General features: G+C 34.1%; 1 protein-coding gene across 1 annotated transcript in view; it reads left to right on the top strand.

Annotated features, from left to right (window-relative positions):
* The first annotated feature begins 4,691 nt into the window (after positions 1-4,691).
* LOC145938774 (uncharacterized) overlaps positions 4,692-24,553 on the top strand; it is a 297,324-nt gene continuing 277,462 nt past the window's right edge. Inside the window, exons 1-2 of the mRNA XM_083042528.1 lie at positions 4,692-6,532; positions 22,138-22,669. Coding sequence (XP_082898654.1) covers positions 22,658-22,669 — 12 coding nt within the window. The 5' untranslated portion in view covers positions 4,692-6,532; positions 22,138-22,657. The remainder of the gene's footprint in view (positions 6,533-22,137; positions 22,670-24,553) is intronic.

Raw genomic sequence — 24,553 nt, 5'->3', positions numbered from 1 at the left:
ACCACTTTTCCGTCGGGCCAGAAATTTTTCGATCTGTCATACGAGAGTTTGCAATAACTTTTTATATAACAATCTCAGCGCTTCGAGCATTAATAGTTATTGGTAGAACTCGTCCGGTGCTACCCAAAATTGTTAAAATAACTATAGAAACATTAAAAAAATTTTTATTTATTGAAATATTTCTATGTCCCGGTGAATAAATAATTTTTAACAGTTCTGATAATCAGGCGTGGAGAATTAATAGTTATTGATAAAACAAGTAAAAACGTGGAAACCGCATGTTTCTGTTTATTATAGTTTAAAAGATATCGATTTATTTCACTTTTACCACTTTTCCGTCGGGCCAGAAATTTTTCGATCTGTCATACGAGAGTTTGCAATAACTTTTTATATAACAATCTCAGCGCTTCGAGCATTAATAGTTATTGGTAGAACTCGTCCGGTGCTACCCAAAATTGTTAAAATAACTATAGAAACATTAAAAAAATTTTTATTTATTGTCGAAAAATTTCTATGTCCCGGGGAATAAATAATTTTTAGCAGTTCTGATAATCAGGCGTGGAGAATTAATAGTTATTGATAAAACAAGTAAAAACGTGGAAACCGCATGTCTCTGTTTATTATAGTTTAAAAGATATCGATTTATTTCACTTTTACCACTTTTACATCGGGCCAGAAATTTAAAGTGGACCTGACATACGAAAATTTGCAATAACTTTTTATATAACAATCTCAGCGCTTCGAGCATTAATAGTTATTGGTAAAAGTCGTCCGGTGCTACCCAAAATTGTTAAAATAACTATAGAAACATTAAAAAAATTTTTATTTATTGTCGAAAAATATCTATGTCCCGGGGAATAAATAATTTTTAACAGTTCAGATAATTAGGCTTGGAGCATTAATTGTTATTGATAGAACAAGTAAAAACGTGGAAACCGCATATCTCTGTTTATTATAGTTTAAAAGATATCGATTTATTTCACTTTTACCACTTTTACGTCGGGCCAGAAATTTAAAGTCGACCTGACATACGAAAATTTCGTAAAAGTGAAATAAATCGATATCTTTTAAACTATAATAAGTAGAGACATGCGGTTTCCATGTTTTTACTTGTTTTATCAATAACTATTAATGCTCCAAGCCTAATTATCAGAACTGTTAAAAAATTTTTATTCATCGGGATAGAAATTTTTTGACGATGAATAAAAATTTTTTTAATGTTTCGATAGTTTTGTTGACAATTTTGGGTAGCAGTTCACGAGTTCTACTAATAGTTATTAATGACCGACGCGCTAAGATTAATATATAAAAAGTTATCGCAAATTTTCGTATGACAGGTCGGCTTTAAATTTCTGGCCCGACGTAAAAGTGGAAAAAGTGAAATAAATCGATATCTCGGAAAATATAATAGATAGAGCCATGCGGTTTTTTCTAGTTTTATCAATAACTATTAATGCTAATGATGAATATTTGGCTCTCTTTAAAATAATTAATATCGATACTTTGTAGCGAACGCTATACAACGCAATATTACGTATATTAAATAAGATAATTTGTACGCTCATATGTTTATGATATAAAAATAATTTTTAAATAGTGTATTATCAAAATATACAAGCGATGAATTTTTGGCTCCTTTTAAAATATTTAATATCCTTTTAAACTGTCGATACTTTGTAGTTACAAGAGATTGATATTTAATATTTTAAAAATAGCCTAAAATTTATCGCTTGTATATATTGATAGTATATTGTTTGCAGATTATTCTTATATCATAAACATAGCGTACAAATTTTTTTATATAATAAATATAAATTCCGCGGCTACAAATTATTGATATTTAATATTTTAAGAATAGCCAAAAATCATCCATTGTATATGTTAATAGTACATTGATTGCAGAGTATCTTTATATAGTAGACATTTTGTATATAAAATAAATGAATTTGTACGTTTATATGGTGTTTATAAAAATAATCTAATAATAATATAGCATCGAAATATGCAAGCGATGAATTTTTGGCTTTTTTTAAAATATTAAATATCGATACTTTTTAGCCGCGGACCCTATACAACGCAGACTTATATTACGTATATTAAATAAAAAAAATTTGTACGCTTATATGTTTATGATATAAAAATAATCTGCAAGCAATGTACTATCGAAATATACAAGCGATGAATTTTTGGCTCCTATAAAAATGTTAAATATCGTTACTTTTTAGCCGCGGATCTTATACAACGCAGACTTATATTACTATAACATTATTATTTTAATTTTTATAATATATTTTTATTTTAAAATTTATTTAGCAAATTAACGCTTTAATTAGCTGATTTCTTTCAAAAAATATTAATTAAGTTTAAACAAACTTTATATAAAAATTTCATTCTTTTTTATTTTTATATAAAATCGAGGAAAGGCGCGCGAGGAAGAAGTAGCGCTTGTGTTGTTTTAGTATATATAATTTTATATCAATTTTTTTCAGTTTTTAATAAATTTTAATCATTAGTGGCCATAATTATTTCCAAATTTTAAGATCGCTATTTAGATACCGTAATAATGTTAAGTTGACACGTTTTTTTTTTAATATTTTTTATTTTTGAACGGAGGAATGTTTTTTTCCGTAATTTTAAACGCGCTTTTTAAAAAAATTTTTAATTACACTAGTGTGCACCCAAAAATTATTTTAAATCAGACAATGTTCTTTTTTGAGTGCTGAAAACGATGCCGCAAATAAATTTTCACTAGCACGTCAGGTTTCCGAAATAATTGAGCAGTTTTTTATGCAAAAAACTGCTTTTTTGCGATATTTGAGATTTTTTCGTAAAAAAAAGTTAGCGTTACCTAAACATTTTGATCAGATATGAATGTATTGTTTATCTCCTATTAAATGCATTTTTTATTTCGATGTCTTACTTTTTAGCCATGTTATGAAAAATTAAAGTTGGAAACTATTTTTCATATGAGACACTCGTCTTTATATGGAAAGTAGTTTTTAGCTTTAATTTTTTATAATATATATGGCTAAAAAGTGAGATATATAAATAAAAAAAAATGCATTTTATAGGATGAACAATATATTCATAACATCTTATCAGATTTTCCAGATAACATTAACCTTTTTTACAAAAGAATCTCAAATATCACAAAAAATCCGTTTTTTGCATATTAAACTTCAATTATTTCGGAAATCTGATGTGCTAGTAAAAATTGGCTTGCGGCATCGTTTTCAGCATCCAAAAATCTGGGTGTGTGAAGTTGGCACCCCCATTTTTCAAAGTCAATTTTCATTATCATAATGACCGGAACTATTTATAAAAACTATCAAGAACTCTTCCTTAGCTTCTAAATAATTCAGAACTCTTAACAGAACTATGATATCGTAACATAGGGGTGCCAACTTCACACACCCGATTATCAGAACCTTTAAAAAGTTTTTATTTCGATGAATAAAAATTTTTTAACAGTTCTGATAATCAGGCTTGGAGCATTAATAGTTATTGATAGAACTGGAAAAGACGTGGAAACCGCATGGCTCTATCTATTATAGTTTCCGAGATATCGATTTATTTCACTTTTTCCACTTTTACGTCGGGCCAGAAATTTAAAGTCGACCTGTCATACGAAAATTTGCGATAACTTTTTATATATCAATTTTAGCGCTTCGAGCATTAATAGTTATTGGTAAAACTCGTGAGGTGCTACCCAAAATTGTTAACAAAACTATAAAAACTCTTAAAAAATTTTATCAAATTTATAAACATTATAAATTATAAAACATTCGTAATGTAAATTTATCGTAAGAGTATGAATTCAAATAATGAATTGTGTGTTCAATAATTTCAGTAGTTTAGTGACGAAAAATCGACATTACTCTTTTTTCACTACCCCGAGATAGAGCAATTATTTTAATAAATTTGATATTATAAAGAAAAAATATACACTGGACGATTGGACCTTATTTTTTATTTTTAGAACATTTTATTATTTTAGAATTTAATTAACAAGTTTTTGCTTTATTAAGATGTTTTGACAGAAATCATCTGATTAAAGCGTTAATTTGCTAATTAATTTTTAATATAATAATATGTTATAAAAGTTGAAATAATAATGTTTTAAATAATATGTTGTAATTCTTTAAATTCGATTAATATATTTGACAGTTATCAGCTGATTTCTGTCAATAAAATATTAATCGAGTTAAAACAAACTTTATATTATTTATCTGAAAATATTCTTTTGAACTTTAATCTTTAATATCATTCTATTTTACTAAAATTGAAGATTATCGTGCTCGTAGCGCACTTTTTTGTTGTTTTAATATAATAAATTAAGTAGGAAAGCAATAAAAAGTTGAATTATTTCTGGTTAGTATTAATGAGACGTTAAATACAACTGATTGTGAGTATATCGATAATAAAATCAAGAGTTAATTGCCTTTTTCCCCTCTGTTCTCTTCTTTCTTCTCATTGCGTTCTCGAAAAGCAGTTAATTCCAATAAATATTTCGCTTAATCGATTGCCCATTCTTCTATTACTAAGATATCATTAAGCCGATCCCCCGTCATCACGGTTACTCTGGTCGGGTGGTCGGCGGAGGCTGCGAGCGAGCCAGTCAGCCAGCCAGCAGGAGTTGAGGATGGAGAACCAACCGACGATTCGAGAAGGCAGTGCACGCCCGGCTGCCGACTCGAACGGATGGTGAACGTTGTCGCTCGCGCAATCACCACGCTCGCCTCGTGATTTTCCTTCCTGTCACGCTCGCCGTTTTTTAAGCCGCGTGATGAGTCGCGTTTAGATGCTTAGGTCAGAGTTTATTATAACAACGTCTCTTTTCTTCTCCCATCCCTCTTCTTTTTTGCCGCTCTCTTTTTTTTGTGTCTGTCAGTCTGTCAGTTTGTGTCTCTTGTCGTTTTCTATTTTACTGTTTGTCTGACACGCCACCCTGGTTATAAAGAAAGAAAGAAAGAAAGAAAGAAAGAAAGAAAAAAGCGAACTCTACGTGAAAATAAATCTCTGTATGACGCGTGTTATCTTCGTCGCTCAGGTTGACGGACATCCCGCGCACGACGCGTCTATCACGTGCGTGCGCACATACAAGAGATTGTCATCTGACACTACAGCGGTGTGGCACGTGCGCGATATATGTACGTATCGGGGAGCTACGTCGTGGACATCCATGCATGCGTACGAGCATAAGTTTGCGCGTAACGTGCGCGAGCATGCTTTTGAATCTACGAAATGAATCGCCGCCTGTGGAATCCCGTTTGATGGAGTCAACCGCCGACGTTATCGAGTTCCCATAGCAGCGTGCCTAGCGATCAGCTGATCGTACGGAACGAAGCGTACGAGGCTGCCCGCCCGTTCGTCGGCGGCAGTCGGCCACCAGCGGCTCCGTTCGCGCGTCGTCGTCGCACGTCGTCGCACATCGTCGCCCGCCGCCCACCCGTCGTGTCACCCCGTGCCGTCCCGTATACGGCAGTACGGGCGCGTCGATCACGGCTGGAGGACGTTTTTCGGTGCTGTGTTCATCGTCGGTTCACGCACGACACGCGCGCGTGTCCCGCCGTCATGCCGGCAGTTCGCGATAAACGTGTGTCCGCGCGGGAAAGATCGTCGGCCGCGACGAGATGATCCGTCGGTGATCGGTGGCGATGTCGAGCACATCGGCGTGAACGCGTTACCGCAGGAAGTAGTTCCCCGCGGCGGTATCAACATCGAGCGTCCGCGACGTTTTCGCGCGCATCACGCCCACGGAGAAGAAGAGCCGCTATTCCCGACGAAGGACGGTGTCGGTCGTCAGTTCGAACAGCTCGTTTTGCGACGAGCATCGACGTCGCGACGCGAGATTATGCTCGTCGCGCAGTTTCCGTTTTGACTGTACATAATCGCGCGCGACCATCGACTCGCGGACGAGCTTGAACGTGTTGTGCGTCGCACAGAAGTAATGTGATCTCCGAGGCTCAAAACAGTGCCGGACGTGTGTGAATATATTTTCTTTCGCGGCATCCCGTCGTGTGTTTCTTATTACATAAATGAAACGAGCGCGTGCCGCGATAAACGAGCTCGTACCTGTCGATTTTTCCGGTTGACAAGTTTGAAAATTTCGAATTTGCGCCCTCTCTTCCTACCCACCTTCCCCCTTCCGCCCCGCCCGCAACGCCGTCAAGTTGCGTCGGCGTCGAGATTTCTCACGCAGTTTCGACGGATCGCTCGGCAGCACGGGATGGCGTTTGGACTTGGACCCGTGCCGGCAAGTTTTCGCGGAAATTCCAACTGAACTGCCCGGGATCGTGATTACGCACTGTTCGTGACAATCGTGTTCATTGTGCCTCGCGAAGGATTAGATTCTCGGACTCGCCCGTGCTCGATCGAGTGTCGCAAGTTTTCGTTTCGTTGTGCGCGCGTTGAACGGTTGATGCACAAAAGTGGAAAGTGGAAATCTCTGTGATAGGCGCCGCTCGGATTAAACCAAGAGGTGCAGGCTGGTGGCAGTGTTTCCGGGAAGCAGGTTTTCCAGATAACTCTGGTGAGCGAAGTATTGTATGTGTGAATTTTCAAAGCTGCTTGTGTTATAGACAAAGCCAAAATGGCGTACATCTCTCAATCGTGCAAGTTCAGAGCGTGCCGTTGTTTACAAACATGGCGACACGCATTTCGTTATACATATATATACACACACACATTAGCGCTTCGAATTCACGGAAAGTGAGCGCACAATATACTGGCTCGAATTTCTTCTTAGCGTTATCTCACAAAATTCAGAGTCGATTTCAGTTAGATATATAATTCCCGAATTATAAAGCAATGAGAATGAAAAGTTTTTTGTGCTTTTCAAATTTTACAAGCGCAAATCAATAATAGAACGTTATTTTAATTTGATTAATTTAACATAGATTTTAGTATAAAATTTTAATTTTAATTTTTAAAAAATATATGTTTCTTATATTTATACTGTAATATAGTATTGTGCTCTCAAATTATATATTACATCATAGATATAAAAAACCTATAAATACAAAATAATCAACATATACACACAGTTATAGATGTAAAGATAATGCGTTATTTCAAAAATAAATTCTTTTTATTTGAATTATTGTGTGATATCTTTGAAGAAGGAATGTAACAAATTTTTACATAAAAAATTTTTCAATAATACAATAATTCAGTTAAAAAGAATTAACTTTTGAAATATAAACGCATTATCTTTGTGTGTATAATTATTTTATAATTGAAATATCATATCTTTACTGCCTGCAAAATATTCCATATATTGCTATTCAAAGATATACTAAAAATAATACAAAATAATTAAATTATTTCGGTCGCAACATATTCTATATTATTTAAATATATATTTATGCGTATAAAAAATAATCATTATCTCCTCTCATAACTAATTTCATAAAGATGATTTGATGATTATTTCTAGTTCTTAAACTTTCAATTACATTCTGTAACACATTAGTAATATATTTGCTCTATCGCGATATAAACTCGCATTGCGAACTGCGCCTGCAATTATTGCGCTTTTATCACTCTCGTGTGGGTCATTCTGACAAATTAATACATGCACTAATACGGACACGCACGGTTGAGAGAGAGTATCCACTTCAGAATATCTATATCTCTCGGTATAAAGATAGCAGATTTGTGCATAATGAATCCCGGTGCAAGCAAGATTAAGTAGTGATTTTGATCGTTAAAAATCTGTAATCTTCCGAATAATGCGAAATACTCGAGTGCGCCTTTGAATAGCGAGAAGAAAAATCGATTATACAACACGAGAAAGATATCGTATTTCGTGGCGGAAAATAGTTTCTGCCATCACTTATTGCCAACCGCTTATCGTGTGTGTGAATGTACTACACGGGGCAGCATTTGTTTATTATCGATTACGCATTACACTATTAGAGGCATACGCTATCAATACTCGTTTTATATACACGCTGGCTTTTTTGCGTTTATCGCGATCTCCGCGCATTTTTTCTCGATGTTCTTCTCTTTTTCTTTCTTTCTTCTATCCCGCGAAATATATGTATATACATATATGTATATAACCAGATATTAATAACTTGATAGTAATAAAAATATTAAGAGACTTTCCTAGGTGCTTATCTGTTAACTCTAGCGTCACAAAAAATGTTTAAAAAATGCCTTGCCGTATATAAATAGCTAAGAATTTTCAAATCTAATTAAAAGTCCCAAAATTAATCTGTTCTTTGTGTTAATATTAATAAATCATATAATCAATAAGCACGACATAGTCGAGAATATATATAAATATGGAAGAAATAATCTTCGTTTCATTCCCGAAGATCAAAGCGCGAAATTTGGCGAGTAACGACAATAGAAACGACAATAGAAACGACAATAGAAACGACAATAGAAACGACAATAGAAATGACAATAGAAATGACAGACATTTCTACTGCACGATGAACAAACGGGGGAGGATGAACGTAGATAGAAGGTAAAGATCGATAGAGAGGTTCGTCGACTCTACGACTGACCGGCGACTTGATGGATTAGTTGGTAACTTTCCGAGTACGAAAGTCCCAATCCCACGATGGTATCAGATTTCTATAATCGTAAATAGTCAAGTGTTAATAAGTCCACGATAAAAAAAGATAGTATCTTGAAAGAATAATCATAAAGCATTGAGAATGAAAAGTTCTTTGTGATTCAAATTTTAGAAGCGCAAATAAATAATAGAACATTATTTTAATTTGATTAATTTAACATAGATATGAAGAATAATGATGTTAGATATCATCAGTTTCATTAGCGAAAACATCAAAAAATGTCATTGTTACAATTTTATAAATCATACATATCAATATCGACTTTAAAATTGATTTCAAATTTGACGCTATGTATTCAGGTACACTGAGAGAATTTTCCCTTAGAATTCACCCTGAAAATCATGGTAATCGTGGGTCAACATGGTATGGAAAGAATTTTATGATTAATATTTATTACAACAAAACAAATAATATCTATTACAATAAAATATAAAATATGTTTGATTAATTTTACTATGCAGTTTAGTAAAATTAAACATGTTTTATATTTTATTGTGGTAGATATTATTATTTTTATTGTGATAAATATTAATCAGAGAAATTCTGATAAAATTCTTTCCATACTATATTGTCCCACGATTATCATGATTTTCAGGATAAATTCTAAGAGAAAATTCTCTCAGTGTACATGAATACATAGCGTCAAATTTGAAATCAATTTTAAAGTTATATTGATATATGTATGATGTATAAAATTGTAACAATGACATTTTTTGATGTTTTCGCTAATGAAACTGATGATATCTAACATTATTCTTCATATCTATGTTAAGTTAATCAAATTAAAATAACGTTCTATTATTGATTTGCGCTTCTAAAATTTGAACCACAAAGAACTTTTCATTCTCGATGCTTTATAACTCGGGAATTATACATCTAACTGAAATCGACTCTGAATTTTGTAAGATAACGCTAAGAAGAAATTCGAGCCAGTATATTGTGCGTTCGCTTTCCGAGAATTCGGAGGGCTAATGTATTTATACATATACAATAGATACGAAAACAGCGTCTTCGCATAAAGCACTCGAGAATTCCGGGTTCGTCACTGGTGAGGATAAACGCTCAGTTGTCGCGAGGGTGGTCTGTACATAGTAACGTGAAGCTTCGCGTGACTACGTAGATATGTGCATGTGCACGCACAAAGCGCGTCTTAATTTGCGGTCGCACGTTCCTGATTCGGTTTACTCGCGGCGATGCAACCCGGCGAATAATGTTTTCTCGCAGTCGCGTCGTGAGCCACGCGGGCTGAGAGACAAAGAGAAAGAGAAAAGAGAGGAGAAACACAGTGTTATTAGTCGCTCGCAGTTATTTCATTTGCTATTCTTTCGGCGGTCGGGTACACACGCGGCTTTGGGTGTAGTAATTATCAGATTTACGAGGGGCTCGCCACCGACGATCGGAGCCCCGGTGACAAAGCCTCGTCGAAGCTTGTTCGGAAAGTTATGACCCACGAGAAGTACTGTTAATCGCCTAACGTGAGAGTCCCGCGGCATCAAAGAATAGTTTAGTCTCTGCTTTCTATCTCTTTCCTCTTTCTTTTTCTGTCTTATCAACGCGATATCGACGGCAGTCCATACTTGTTAGTGAGATTGCGCATCTTTTCAATTCTCCTCACTGACGCATACAATTATTTTGTCTTCCCGGTTAACTCTCCATAGTTCTTAAACTTTAGATTGCAATCTTCATTAAATTTCCAACATCTCGGCGATCTTAACTTTCGGTTTCATGTAACACATGAAATATGAACTTTTGCTGTCTTTATTTAGATTTTAAATTCAGCTAAATTACGAGACTATTAAATTTTGAAAATTTATGCCTTATTTTTACATCGTATAAAATAAATACAGTTTGTATTTTAATTCGAAATTCAACACATTCGCGCGATTGGCAGAATCATTATTTGTATACTATATTTTTTATAAAATATAAAATTTTTTAAAATAGCATCAATATATTAAATAGCACAATTTAATGACAATAATTTAAAGACTGCGATAAAAAAGATTATAGAACTATTTGAAAGTTTTATCAGCACATAATAGAATTTTGCAAATAAAATAAAAATTCAAATAAAAATTTTGCCAGAATTGCATAATATTTCATTAGCATTATCTCATTCATTTAATCGCTTCACTTGTAAGCACAAGCAGAAAAAAAACTGTTTTCTAATTTATTAATGGTTTAAGCTATCGCTCTAACATAATCTGTTTTGACCTAATTACTATATTTCCAGAAGGGATTTACGTGGACATACGTTTTTTTTTTTTTCCTTTTTCCTTGAATTATAAACGCGCGACAAATTGCCCATTAGCTATTTGCGTAAATTGCTTCTAATTAGACATTTAAACATTTAACAACGATATATTAATTTATGCTTGGAAAGATTTGTTTATCTGCGAAATCTTTCAATTTCAACCATATTCTTATCCCACATTTAACATTTATATACTATAATTCTTATTAGATTTCTAGTTTAAATCAACTTGAAGTGCGATCGTTATAAATATATAAAAATAAAACTTAGAATCGAGCAATCTGTGCATTCTAAAGTTCTAAATACAAGGAAGAATATATATTGAGTGATATTTTTAAAAAATATGTACGTTCTTGTTATATTTTTCCGAATTTTGAGAATGTGTATATTTGTTAATATTACATCTTTTTAATATTCAATATTGAATATCTATTTTTTGACAACCATGTTTTTAATTAATATTCCAAGTGGAGTCTACTTTAAATTGAACAAAGAGCAAAGTTTCGTCATTTATCTGTGCCTCTGAATTTAATTCATACGGGCCGTGAAATCGTACGTTTTTATTTACTGACTTAAAGACCATCGATACTTCGACGTTCCTGTTAAGAAAACGTTGACTGCAAATAGCTCAAATAATCTCTAGACGCAACTAAAAATCACTCAGTGACACCTCGTCGCAAATGACGGACTGGCCTTCCGAAGAGACACTCGAGTCGCGCGAGACGTGTTCTATTGCGTATCCTTATTTACTCACACATCGAATCGACAAAGTGGTTTGCGGAACAACCGCACGGTCAAACAGGTGGCAAGCCGCGGCTCTTAACTGTAAACGGACGTTTTCAATTCTTAGGAAGAGATCGGCCGCACTTGAAATACCATCGCTTTCGATCGGACTTCTCTCTCTCTCTTTCTCGTGTTCGCGGCATAACGTAAATTTTACATGTCTTTACAAGCGGATCAAAATACGCACGTGCGCGTGCCCGGACTAGCAGAGCAATGAACATTGCATAATATTCTCGCACCCGTCGTCGATGAGATCATTTCCGTGACTTCTTGACATTGGTTCTCGTAGACGCGACCCACGTGTGAACGCACGTATCTGCATTTAATCGATGCACACGCGTTCCTACGATCGGCAGCGCGGCGCCCGAGATAGGCTGCTTGTCTGTCAGATTGTTGACACAAGCAGTGACACGTTTAATAGGATTATTTATGCTCTCGGAGGCGCTTAAACGGCCCCTGCGTCCGTATCGACTTCATCTACCTGACGGCGCGTAGCATAATTATGTCGACACGCACGTGGCATGTATCTCGTTCGCCGCGTCGACGCTTAGACCCTGATCCCTGATCCCGTCCTCGAGATGGGATTTCTCGATGTATTGATATTCTCGATGTTACGATACTTTCACTGCGATCTTTATGTCTCTGTGTCGGACGTAAATTAGTTATCGATGTAGGAAATATTAGTTCATATTCATTAATTCCTTGATGATTCGCGTCAAGATTTGCTACTTCGACTAGGGCATGGAATATCTTATTTAGTATCCTAATACAAACGTCAATCTAAAGTAAGTAAAGTATATATTTATTCTCTTTATATTTATTTCACTGCTATCTATTTAGACTTTCTTACAAGATTTCTTTAAAATGACGAATTAACAAATATAATAGGAAGTTAATATTATAAATAAGAAATGGCTCAGATATGCAATAAAAAAAAGATTGAATCACTGAAATATATTTCGTCATATAGATATGTACAAAGTCAGAATATGTTGAAACGAGAAGAAGATACGTATCTCGCGTAGATATGTGCTTTTCATTCGAGCAATCATGTAAGAGACGGGAAATTGTGCGAGTAAATTTGCATAAAGTTGACATAATGAGATAGTACCTTGAATTATGAGAATGTTATGGACGATAATTACTCGCCCCGATGTGGATTGAACGTTTCATATATATATATATATATATCTAATGTTAATTTTTACGTTACTGTAGTCTTTCACTCGTTTAATTGTTGATATCTATTTCAGCATTTGCGTATAACGTATCGAATGCTCGAATGCTTATACAAGTGTCGATGATATACTCATATACGTGTAGGCGCATATATATATATATATATATATATATATATATATATATATACACATACGTACACACACCCACACACACACGCATATTAAAGCCGAGCAGTCAGCCAGACGGCGGTTTTAAGATGAGCTACGGGCTTACAGTTGGACAACCATCACTAATAACAGTCGTTAATTATACACTCGTACCACTTCCAACCATCCGCAGAAAAATTCATTGTATGCCAAAGTTTTATTCTGTATTTCTTAAGATCTTTGTTACTGTACGCGGAAGGCACACGCGTGTATATGCATGATCCGATCATCTCATTATCTTTCGATAGTTAACCTATTCGATAACTAACCTCTATTTCGTTTTTTACAATTTTTTTGAATTCTTAAATTCTTGCATATTCTATTTTTTGCTATTACATTTTTTTGTGTAAAATCTTTTAAGGTAATCGAGAGAGAGAGAGAGAGTGCGCGAAATGTCATTGTGTAGAATAGAATTGAGATATATTAAGCTATCTAAGCCAAATAATCAGAACCTAATAAATTATATATGGAATTATTTTGCTAATTTTTTTTCTGCTATAAAAAAATTCTTTTGCTCAAACCATTAAAAAGTTACGTTGGCTAGATAGCTTAAGATGAAGTTATAATACTCTTGTAAAAAATAGCATATACATAAATCAGAGAAAAAAAATAATACTAAAATTTTTTGCTATTTTTTTGCTACATTTTCCCTTCAAAAATATTTCTTTTGTTCCAGTTTTTAAAAATATATCAATGACAAACTGCGGCGCTCGAGCGTAAACCGCATTAAAGAGTATTAGTTGCTCGCATTATTATAACATCAGAATGTTCCCTGAATTTGCTCTCAAGATATCCAGATCCGGAATTTTTTGTTCGCGTATGTTTAAAAAATTTATTTTTTATCAAGTCATTGTGAAATATAGCATATGCATAAGTCAGAGCAAAAAATTAATATAGTATTAAAATTATTTGCAATTTTTTTTGGCTTTTTTTACTTTGAAAAATATTTTTTTGCTTCATCTTTCAAAAAGATACCAAAATAACAAAATGCGGAGCTCAAGATTAAAGCGCATTAAAGAAATTAATTGCTCGCATTATTATAGCATCAGCATGTTTCTTGAATTATTATTTTTCTGATGCTATAATAATGCAAACAACTAATTTCTTTAATGCGTTTTACTCTTGAGCGCCGCAATTTATTATTGGTATCTTTTTGAAAAATGAAGCAAAAAATTTTTTGAAGTAAAAAGTAACAAATAATTTTAACACTACTAATTTTTTACTTCGATGCTATTTTTTACAAGAGTATTATAACTTAATCTTAAGCTATCTAGCCAACGTAACTTTTTAATGGTTTGAGCAAAAGAATTTTTTAATGGCAAAAAAAAGAAAAAATATTAGCAAATTAATTCCACATATAATTTATTAGGTTCTGATAATTTGGCTTAGATAGCTTAATATCTTTTTTATTTATCTTTCTCATTCTGAAATGATTAACAACTTTTTTCAGTGTATTAGAAAGACAAAATAAAGTGATACGCTTTTAATTAAAATATAAAGACGAAGCGCTGAAGGGGAGGGAAATAAACTTTAATCTATCACTCGAAACTTTCTAGTCGCAGCTGGAAAAAGATTATCCTTAAAACAAACAGATCGGGTTTACTTTGTTCGTACTTCCAAAAAACGGATAGAGAAAGGACGACGAGAGCGAGAGTGTCGCGAGAAAAAGAAAGCATTTATATATATTCGATTTACTGGGCCGTATAGAGTTTCACGACGACGCATGCTTCCCTCCCCCTCCCCCTCCTTACGTGCGAGCTCGCCACGTACACAAACACATAGACATGTCCGCGCATGTGCGACGCGGCCGCTCTGTCCTCTCTAGACAAAACATTCGCATTTTTCCTTCGATTATAACTTCTCGAAACGACTCGAGTACACGCATTATAATCGCGGCGAACATCGAATGTCGAATAAAATGTGTATGTGTGTGTGCTCGACGTAATATTGTCAGGATTTTATCATTATTCTTCGCGATAATATTCTGTCAATTTGCGCGACGCGACGCCGGTAGTTTCAAAAGTTTCGGCGCGCATGCGCGGTGGCGTTACTGCAGTCTCGTCGAGTCCCCTGCCGGTGGTCGTTTCGGCAGTCCGTAGATTCGGCGTATTTTCGCGATTTTTTTTTGGTCCGAGGTAATCCGCGAGCGCGAATTAGTGTCGGGAGTGCCGTATTAACGCCGTGCCGCGTTAATAAGTATCGGGAACGCGTTATCTCGCGGAATTGTGGCGATTCAGAGCACCGGCAAAGTGGTGGAGCGAGCTCAGCGAGTCTCGGCGACCGTTGGACAAAGGCTCGCGGCCCGTCCCTCTTCGTAGGTGAATCGTGGATATGAACGAGCGCCAGGAGGGTCGAATTAATGTTCGGCGAGTGTCTCCGGTGCCGAATCGACATTGGACGAGTATCGTGGCGCGGTAATTAGCACGCAAGACTGCATTTTAAGACAATAGGGAATGCACCGGGCGAAATTCAAAATGGACGCAAGTGTTACTTGAGCAGTAAACCCGAGTGACGTAGGCACGTGAAATTGCTTCTTATGTGACGTCATGACGCCGCGAAACGGGAGTCTTGAGAACAAATTTTCTCTCCCTTTCTACCATTTTTTCTCGCTTCGTCTCGAAAGTAAATCACGTATCTCGTCGTCAGTGCGGGAGTGTCGAATTCATATCGGGCATTTGCACGAGTGTATGAGTGATCTATATAAAAGCACATTAATTTGGAATAGTGCAGAATGTACCCCGAATCCCTCTGTCAATTCGATATAATTGGATATATAATATACAGTGGAATATGGAGTACTTGAAATGCAGCGAAAATTTTATCGGTGAGCGTTAGTAATGTTATTGTCTTCAATTCAATATTATATAATGTTCGATATGTAATGATTCACATATAATGTTATATATTTAGTACGTAAATTTTAGCCATAAATTTTTTATCAGGTTAAACAAAATTTTTATATAATAAAAGATTTAATATTAAAAAAAAAATAATTTTATTAATAAAAATATAATTTTAATTTAGCAATGTGATTAAAAATAAATTATTTTTTCATTTATAGTTAAATGTATTTTTACTGTATTTATTATTTTTAAATTCTTAAAATTTATGTAGAAAAACTATATATATTTTTTCTCTCGAGTTTATTTATTATTATTATTATTATTATTGACTTTATAAACGTTCAGAGAAAATGAAATTATAAAAATAATAAATATATAATAGTTAAGTATGAGAATCTTTACTATACATCTAGTTTTGTCTCGCGTTATTATCAAATTCTAATATACATAATGCTCAAGATGTAATGAGAGAGAGAGAGAGAGACAAAGAGATTCACAATGTTATATATTTAGTACACAAATTATAGCCATCAATTTTTTATCCAATTAAAATAAAAATTTATATAATAGATTTAATAAAAAAAATTTTTTTTAATATAGGTATATGATAAAAAATAAATAAATTATTAAAGTTTTAAATAATTATTATATTTGAAAATAATTAAAAATAATTGAACACAGAGAATTTTCTCTTAGAATTTACCATGAAAATCATGGTAATTGTGGGACAATATAGTATGGAAAGAATTTCATGAGAGTTTCTCCGATTAATATTTATCACAATAAAAAATAACAATATCTATCACAATAAAATATAAAATATGTTTGATTAATTTTACTATGATTAATTTTACTATGTAAATATAATATATATATAATGTAAATATAAAATATGCATGTTTGATTAATTTTACACAGTATTTTATATTTACCAAAAAATTATATTTACATTATATTTACATAGTAAAATTAATCAAACATATTTTATATTTTATTGTGATGGATATTATTATTTTTTATTGTGATAAATCGTTTTCATGATTGTTTTAATGACTCATAAAAAAATTTACGCGCCCATTAAACCACAGTGTGTCCTCATCGACCATATATTATGTTCAACTATGTTTTCAGACTGCTTAAAATTATATACATTAAACATTGTGTATGTAATAATATAATTGAAACACAGGACAGCTAAATTGTTATAATAGACCATAATATCTACGTAATATATCTTCAGTGAATTTATATACTTTATATCTTTAAATGTTGTGCAAAATATAATTTTTGTTTCTCTTATGTAATGTGTGTATATTCGCCGAGCAGTTTTGATGTCATAACCGATAATGATCGTTCACGTTCTCGTTTTAGATTCAAAATGCGTGCAAAGGATTAAAAGAGAAATTAGACCAAGCCGCAAACTGTTTATGAATCGATAAGCGACGACCCTTTTTCATCGCTGTCCCCTTGTTTTTCGCGTTTACTGACTGAACTTTTCACTAAAGCCGCGAGTAATTTTACGTAACCCTTTGAGCGTGGGTTTCTCCTACCGCAACTTTTCTTTTTATCCATCGACGAAACGTATTAGGGCGTTAAATCGACCGTAATCCGACCGTAATCGCATAGTAACAGCTCTCATCCCTGTCTGCTTCGAGAATAACCAATTTCACGCGAAGCACGACGTAATTGCATCTTTAATTGGCTTCGATTAATTGGATCTCGCCGACTAAAACGCCGACGAAAGCGTTGCGCTCGGATTTCAGATTGTCTCGGCGACTTTGATAGCGAGAAAATGACGGATAAACGACGAGACGGTGATAAGGCGATAAATTATCGCGACGCAACGGAAAAGCGCGATTCTCTTTCTTTCTCTTTCCCTTTCTCTCGTTGAGAACCGCTGTTCTCGACGATATAATGCGATATAAGCACGGATCACAGGCGACAAACGCTCATTAGCATACAATGCGGGCTAATAGGATCGTACGCTGACAGCTACCGTTCAATATCGCGTCCTCGTGTCGTTTCAGTCACCAACCAAGTGGCAGGTTACAGTTACATCTAATGTTACAAAAATTACATTCGCTTTCTTTTCAATATTATTTTCGCCTTAATTCCTCATGACAATATACTTCTTCACTCATAGGCGTTCGAGAAAAATAAAGAAATGTTTACAATTTCTATTTAGAAAATTATTTTATCTTTGCACATTGTTAAAAGATAAATATGCACTTTCGAGATTTGCATAAATATTATTTGTTGTCATGAAAGAATAAAATCTCGTTACCACAAATACACAGCTACTTTACATTACGCTGCAGAGAGAAAGCGATTCTAAGAAAATAAAAGCCCATTCGAATTGTTTAATATCGTCAAAATCAAGTACAATTATTTTGATTTTATTCATCAACTTTATCTACATGTAGGGGTGAGAAATGGAAATTGAGAGATTATTGGGGCGCATTCGTGAATTAATTAGAATTAGATAATCGGGAATATTTTGCAAGATGCGCTACTGCGATTTGCGCAAATATGCTTGGCATTTGGTGCAGTTATCTATATGCAGCTACCAACTGCGGTGATTTTCAAGGCAATCGGCTATAAGACCAGATAAGGTAATGCCCTGGCAATGGTAAGCTCGTGCGAATTCACACATGGCATCTAACCTGATACGCGTCGATCATTATTTAACGCGTTATCGTATAATGCAATTATTTGCGCCGCCTGCCCCTTCGCGTGCAAATAATTAGGCGATTCGACAACGGTGCACAAGACGAAGGAAATATATCTACATTTTTTTCTTTCTTTTTTTTTCTATTTATTTAGCACTGCGTAACGAAACTCGCGTTACAGAGATAATTGTTTGAGAAAATTTAACGGTATATCGCGAACATTATGATACAATAGAGTCATGGACATCGGTATAATTAAGGAAAAAATAATCTGGAAAATTTGAAGACATATATATGCATGCTATACATTATATAGAAGCTCTTTCTTTTCTATTATAAAATTTAATGTACAATTGACTATATAACAGACTTTTTCAAAAGAATAATACATTTTAATTCGCTTGAGAAATTTATCCATATCATTCAGATCACAATTCAACCAATTATTTCGAGATGAACGACGATCAAGAAATTTGATACTTTCTTACTTATCTCAGATTAAAGCGGTTTGAAACATTATATGTTGCTTCGTGAGACCGGTTATTATCGCGGTCTTATGAAAGTTTCAAGTTCAACCTGATTATCGTTGCACCTTCATATACGCAGCTATCTCATTTAACTCAAATGAGATAATTCAGTCATTGGTATCGTAGTCATTTAGTATCGTAGTCGCGCGGGAAAGTCACTTGTCTGGTTCTCGCGCTGATGGATATGTAGATACATGATTAATTTTACGCTTTGCAACTTTCTATCGATTGTGACAAATGATGATAATAAAATGCGATGACTAACGATGATAACTAATGATTCCGATATGATTTTACCTGCATTTTAATGAATATCATGTTATGCTAAATCTTCATTATTCTATTAGACACTCATATCCAGTTTGTAATCTATATAAGGTTAATTGAATCTTCTCTGAGTAGTTTTACTAAAAGTGCTTAACATTTAATTAAATACTTTAATTAATCATTTATAGTTTAGAGTAAACAATTTCTAATTAATTATCTTTTGATAGGTGAAACTATTTCCTCTTTGCGAGAAAGAGAAACTGAATCTCTCTCTCTCTCTTTCTCTCTCCGTATGTATATATATTTATATAGAATAGATAAGATATAAAGACTTATATAGATTTGTATGTTTATTTTCTAGTCTCTATTTTTTAATTTTGTTTTGTTAAGAAAAATAATTGATATGATTTTCATTATTTTTATTTTTCTTGCTGCTGATCTAAATCATATTTTTATTTTATCTGAATGTTTCACTCGTACAAAAGACTTTTCTCCGATAATATGTTTTTCCCTTTTAAATTCTCACCACGATGTGCTAGAGCTAAAGAAATTGAAGTGGCCCTTTGTTGCACCCAGCAGCGTTTCGCGCTAGCCGTTCGTTGTGTGGTTTACCACTCGATGCAATTATCCAGGGCAATTCTTTACCTGCCTTACTTGCTTGCCTGCGCATATATGTATAAATGTGTGCGTGCGTGCATGTGCGTGGGTACGCGCCATATATACACACGCGTGATGTACGCCTCAAGCGAACAGATACAAGTTAGAGCAGGTCACTTTCGCTGCCGCCGCCTCTTACACACAGTATGCTTCAGCTCGACGGGCACGCGTGCTGCTCCATTCATAAACCTATAAAAACATACGCCGGCGAGACGCATAGATGTGCAAGATCGCGAGCAAGTGGTAAAACACGAACGCGCAAACGACGCGAATATAGGAAGCGACTCTGCTGTTATTCTGTTTGTTTTGCCAATTCGTTAAATATTCGCGTATAGGTTTAATAGACAAAAGATATTTTAGTTTTGCAGAATGTCGATATTTTTAGTTTTGATATGGCATATAATTCGGTATTTATCGGTAAATTGTACAAATATTTTTAAGAGATTAATTTTATAGAGATTATTTATTAGACGATTTATCACGGAGCTTATTCTTATCTTTATTTATTCGATCCTATACGATTCGATTGTTTTACTGCACATTCTTGATCCGAATTATGCATATCGATCATCGAAAAGTCGGAGCGTATCACTATGTTTCTGCTCCGGGTGTCGGTGTGTGAATGATAAACAGACACAACATATCAATAATAGACGACATCAAGGCAAGGCCGAATACTTTGTTATTGCCGAAATATTTTACATGCTATGCGTATACGTATGCGGGATATTAAATTATAGCATTTTAAAATAATTAATCATGCGACTGATAATTGCTAATTATAATAATTATACGGAATGATCATATATAATTTGCATGATATTACGTATGATAATATATTATATGGAATACCTTCTCGTTCGAATCCCATTGTGAGAATGACTGTGAAATGTATCGCGCAGTTTATGTACATATACTCCCGCCAGCGCGTAAAATATTTCGGCAATACTTAGAATCAAATATATTTTGTCCGATGCTTTATTGTTTAACTCTTCGATGATCTAAATATTATATGTATAATTCGGATTAATTCGTGCAATAAAACAATCGGATCGAGTAAAGAGTAAATAAGGATAAATTCCGTGATATAATTAATCGTGTCTATAATAAGAGTGACTCACGATTAAGTTTATAGACTTCGAAAATATGTAGACATTTATTTTATGTAAAAAAATGATTGTGAAAGAAGAACAAAATCGTATTTAGTTGTAATTTCAAACACACATTACGGTCTCATCAAATTCTAGTTTCGCAGTCACGAAAGGCACGAAAATAGTGAGAGCAGCTTCGAACTACGGTGAATTCTATTTCTTCGACTATTAACCTATTATATTATCTATAATATAGATTAACTATTATATAATAGTTAATCTATTATAACATGACGGATCGAATGATTTAAATAAAGACCGGGTGCGTCACACAGGCCCAGTGAACACTCGACCGCGCCCCGCAAAATGATGCCATTGCTCACTCTATTATCCGATTTGCTACGTTTTTCCTGGTAATCCGATTGACTATGCTAGATCCTCAGAACAAAATAACGGAGGCTAATATTTCCGCCTCAATAAATCTCTCGACGAGAACATCTTTCCTTATATTATTATCTTGCCATAATACACAAAATGAAAAAGTATTTATATCATTATTCTTTATAGCTTTAATAAGCAAAAACTGTTATAAAAAATTGCACATAATGATAACTAAAAAATTGCTATATTATTTTATATCTCGATGATATATGAAGATATTTTCAAATATATTCAAATAAATCTTAATACTATATAAATTATGAATAACATATGAACAAGAATTATATACTTGTTATTAATAGTATAAATACTATTAATAACTTCATTAATAATAATTACTAATACAAATTTTATTGATTTATAAATGTACATATAATATTGGATTGCGCGTATTAATTGTTGAGTTTGAAGTAGAGGTTATTAAATTGATGAATCACAAGTTCGCTTTTATAATAAATGATATTTGCGAAATGTTGATTTAAGACTATAACTTCTATTTCGATGCGGCAGCTCTTGGTCGCTGCAAAGGCGACCGAAATTATTATCTCCGCAATGCTAGTTACGTTTCCTAATTTTCCATAGCACGACAATCTCTCTAATGCAGACAATGGATTTATATGTTGCAGGTGACCGGAACCGAACGGGCCAGTATTCATGCCAGTATGCCAATCGAATGCCGGTAGACGACCAATATTCGTCGTCACCGCGCGATAGCCAATTAATAAGTTACTTAGTTAGATCAATTAATAGTTAATAAAATATCCTCGGCTGGATATTCGTCGGTTATTCGCGACTAGAGACAGGAACGCGCGTGTGGATCCGCATTTTTTTGCATCGCGTAAACAATAAAAATCGCGTCTGTGAATAATACGTCCGCTTATCGCATTTCTCTCAACGACAATAATTTTCGGCGTCCTTTCATTCGTCAAATTCAAGAGGCGAATAAAATAAAAAAAATCCAGTGCGCGTAATCTCGGTAAAGTGAGATTGACTCTTTTTTTTTCCGCGGCTGTGTTGAGTGTGAAGGAAGAGGAAAAAAGGACAGTCTGCAACAAAGTGAAGTGGAAGCGGACACCATCCCGGCGATCATCACGGTGGCTGGAAACGCTGACTTACATCGGGAGCGCCAACCTGCAATCAAGGTTCATGGTTTTCATGGTGAGTCACAGCATCTATTTCTATCTTTCCTCGTATCGTTCTTTTTTTCATTGCGGTCATGTGTCTTGTCATGTGTGTGAAGCTGGCATCTCATTTCGTAAAAACTCATAAATAATTAAGATTTCTGACTTTATTTTCAATAGTTCTAGAGTTCTTGATAGTTTAAACAAATAGTTCTGGTCATTAAAGCAATAAAAATGCCTTAGGACAAAGTGAGACACTGCGTAAAGTTGACGTCTCAATTTGTTCTAAGGCATTTTCGTTGCTTTAATCACCAGAACTATTTGTTTAAACTATCAAGAACTCTAGAACTATTGAAAATAAAGTTCGAACTCTTTATTATTTATTAGTTTCTACAAAATAAGACGCCAGCTTCACACACATGATTTTACGTCTCTCGCATAATTGCGCGAAACATCGGCCGACGTAATAATAAGTGTGATATCGTTTGACTCAAAAACTCTGGATTACATCTAATGAGATGTTTCTTTATTCTTAATGAAAGGCTGCCTGTGACTTTTTCTTTTCTATAAAGAAAAGCCAAGATATTTTTCTGATCCGAGAACGATTTATTCAGTATAGGAATTAGCTAACTAATTTGTTTTAAAAATATCCAATGAAGAATTCCTGTCAAAGCTATACTTTCTGAGACTGTTGAAACAGTAAACGTGTTATTTGAGAATTAGCTGAGTCGAAAGCTGAGAATAAGCAGGTGCCGTTTGATTCTGCCCATGATCATTGTTTTGCGAATCCAACTCTAAGTTTTAACAAAAATAAAATACTTATAATAGAAGTATGCACATATATAAATTATAATTTCACTTGTTAAATATGTTATTAAAAATATTTTGCAATAATAGTTTTGCTTTGTAGAAGTAACATTTCCATTCTATATATTAATGCAGACTGATTATAATGATATATATAAATTTATATTGCGAAATATTGAAATATTAAAATTATTATATTTTTTTTTATCGGGTGGGAAGCAAAGATGTACGGAAATATTATAGACATTAATGCCCCAATTAAATTACTGCGATATATCGCATATGTATATATATATTTTTTTTTTTAAATATATATCTTTTTATTTGATCGTGATCTCCAGCTGCCGTGTTGCAAGACAAGTACAAGTATCTACGTACAGCACGCGTTCGCGCTTGCAGACGTTTCCTCAACGCAATGTGTCGTAATTCAGAATCTAAATCAGCTCGTTAATTGTCATTCTTTCACGTGAAACGATAAAATCTGATATCGCGGATCTAGGTATTAGCCGCACGTATATAACTTGCGCGATCTATATAATGCAATCTGGAACAAGAGGTTCTTCGGCGACGATGTGTGTGATGAAACGCGATATGCCGCGCTTTAATACACTCGGTGCGTATTATTATGCGACGCGCATTAGAGATCGCAGTTATCGTTATTGTGTCTGTTCGTATACGCACGAGTTGTCCCAAAAACGCACGCTTCGATAATTTTCCAAAAATCCTTCACATATCTTTCTCAAAACTCAATTACCAACTTAAAATGACATTGTCTTTAATTAATGACATATTATTTTGCTGCGAGACGCAGATTCGAATCGCAAGTAACAAAAAATAGCGACGTTATACAAACGTTTATATGCATATGCATGACGACGTATGCATTACGTCCCTGTGTATGCGCGGGCACGATTCGCTTTCGAAATACATTGATAAGATCTCGGCCGGACGAGTTTTAAATTAATGTATATGTTCCCCGCGAGAAAGAGGAGTTTACTAATGTCTAGTCGTGCGTCCGCGTAATATCTGCGCCTATTCCAGCATCATCATGGTTTTACGGATAGCTGGAATATCACTATTATATTCATAATCCATAAGAGAAAATCCAGGACGG

The sequence above is a fragment of the Prenolepis imparis genome, unplaced genomic scaffold (genome assembly GCF_030444845.1).
Source record: "Prenolepis imparis isolate NDT839.2.m4 unplaced genomic scaffold, iyPreImpa1.0 SCAF_7, whole genome shotgun sequence".
In the NCBI taxonomy this organism is placed as follows: domain Eukaryota; kingdom Metazoa; phylum Arthropoda; class Insecta; order Hymenoptera; family Formicidae; genus Prenolepis; species Prenolepis imparis.
Note: the sequence above shows the minus strand (reverse complement) of the source record. Positions and strands in the feature narration are given on the sequence as shown.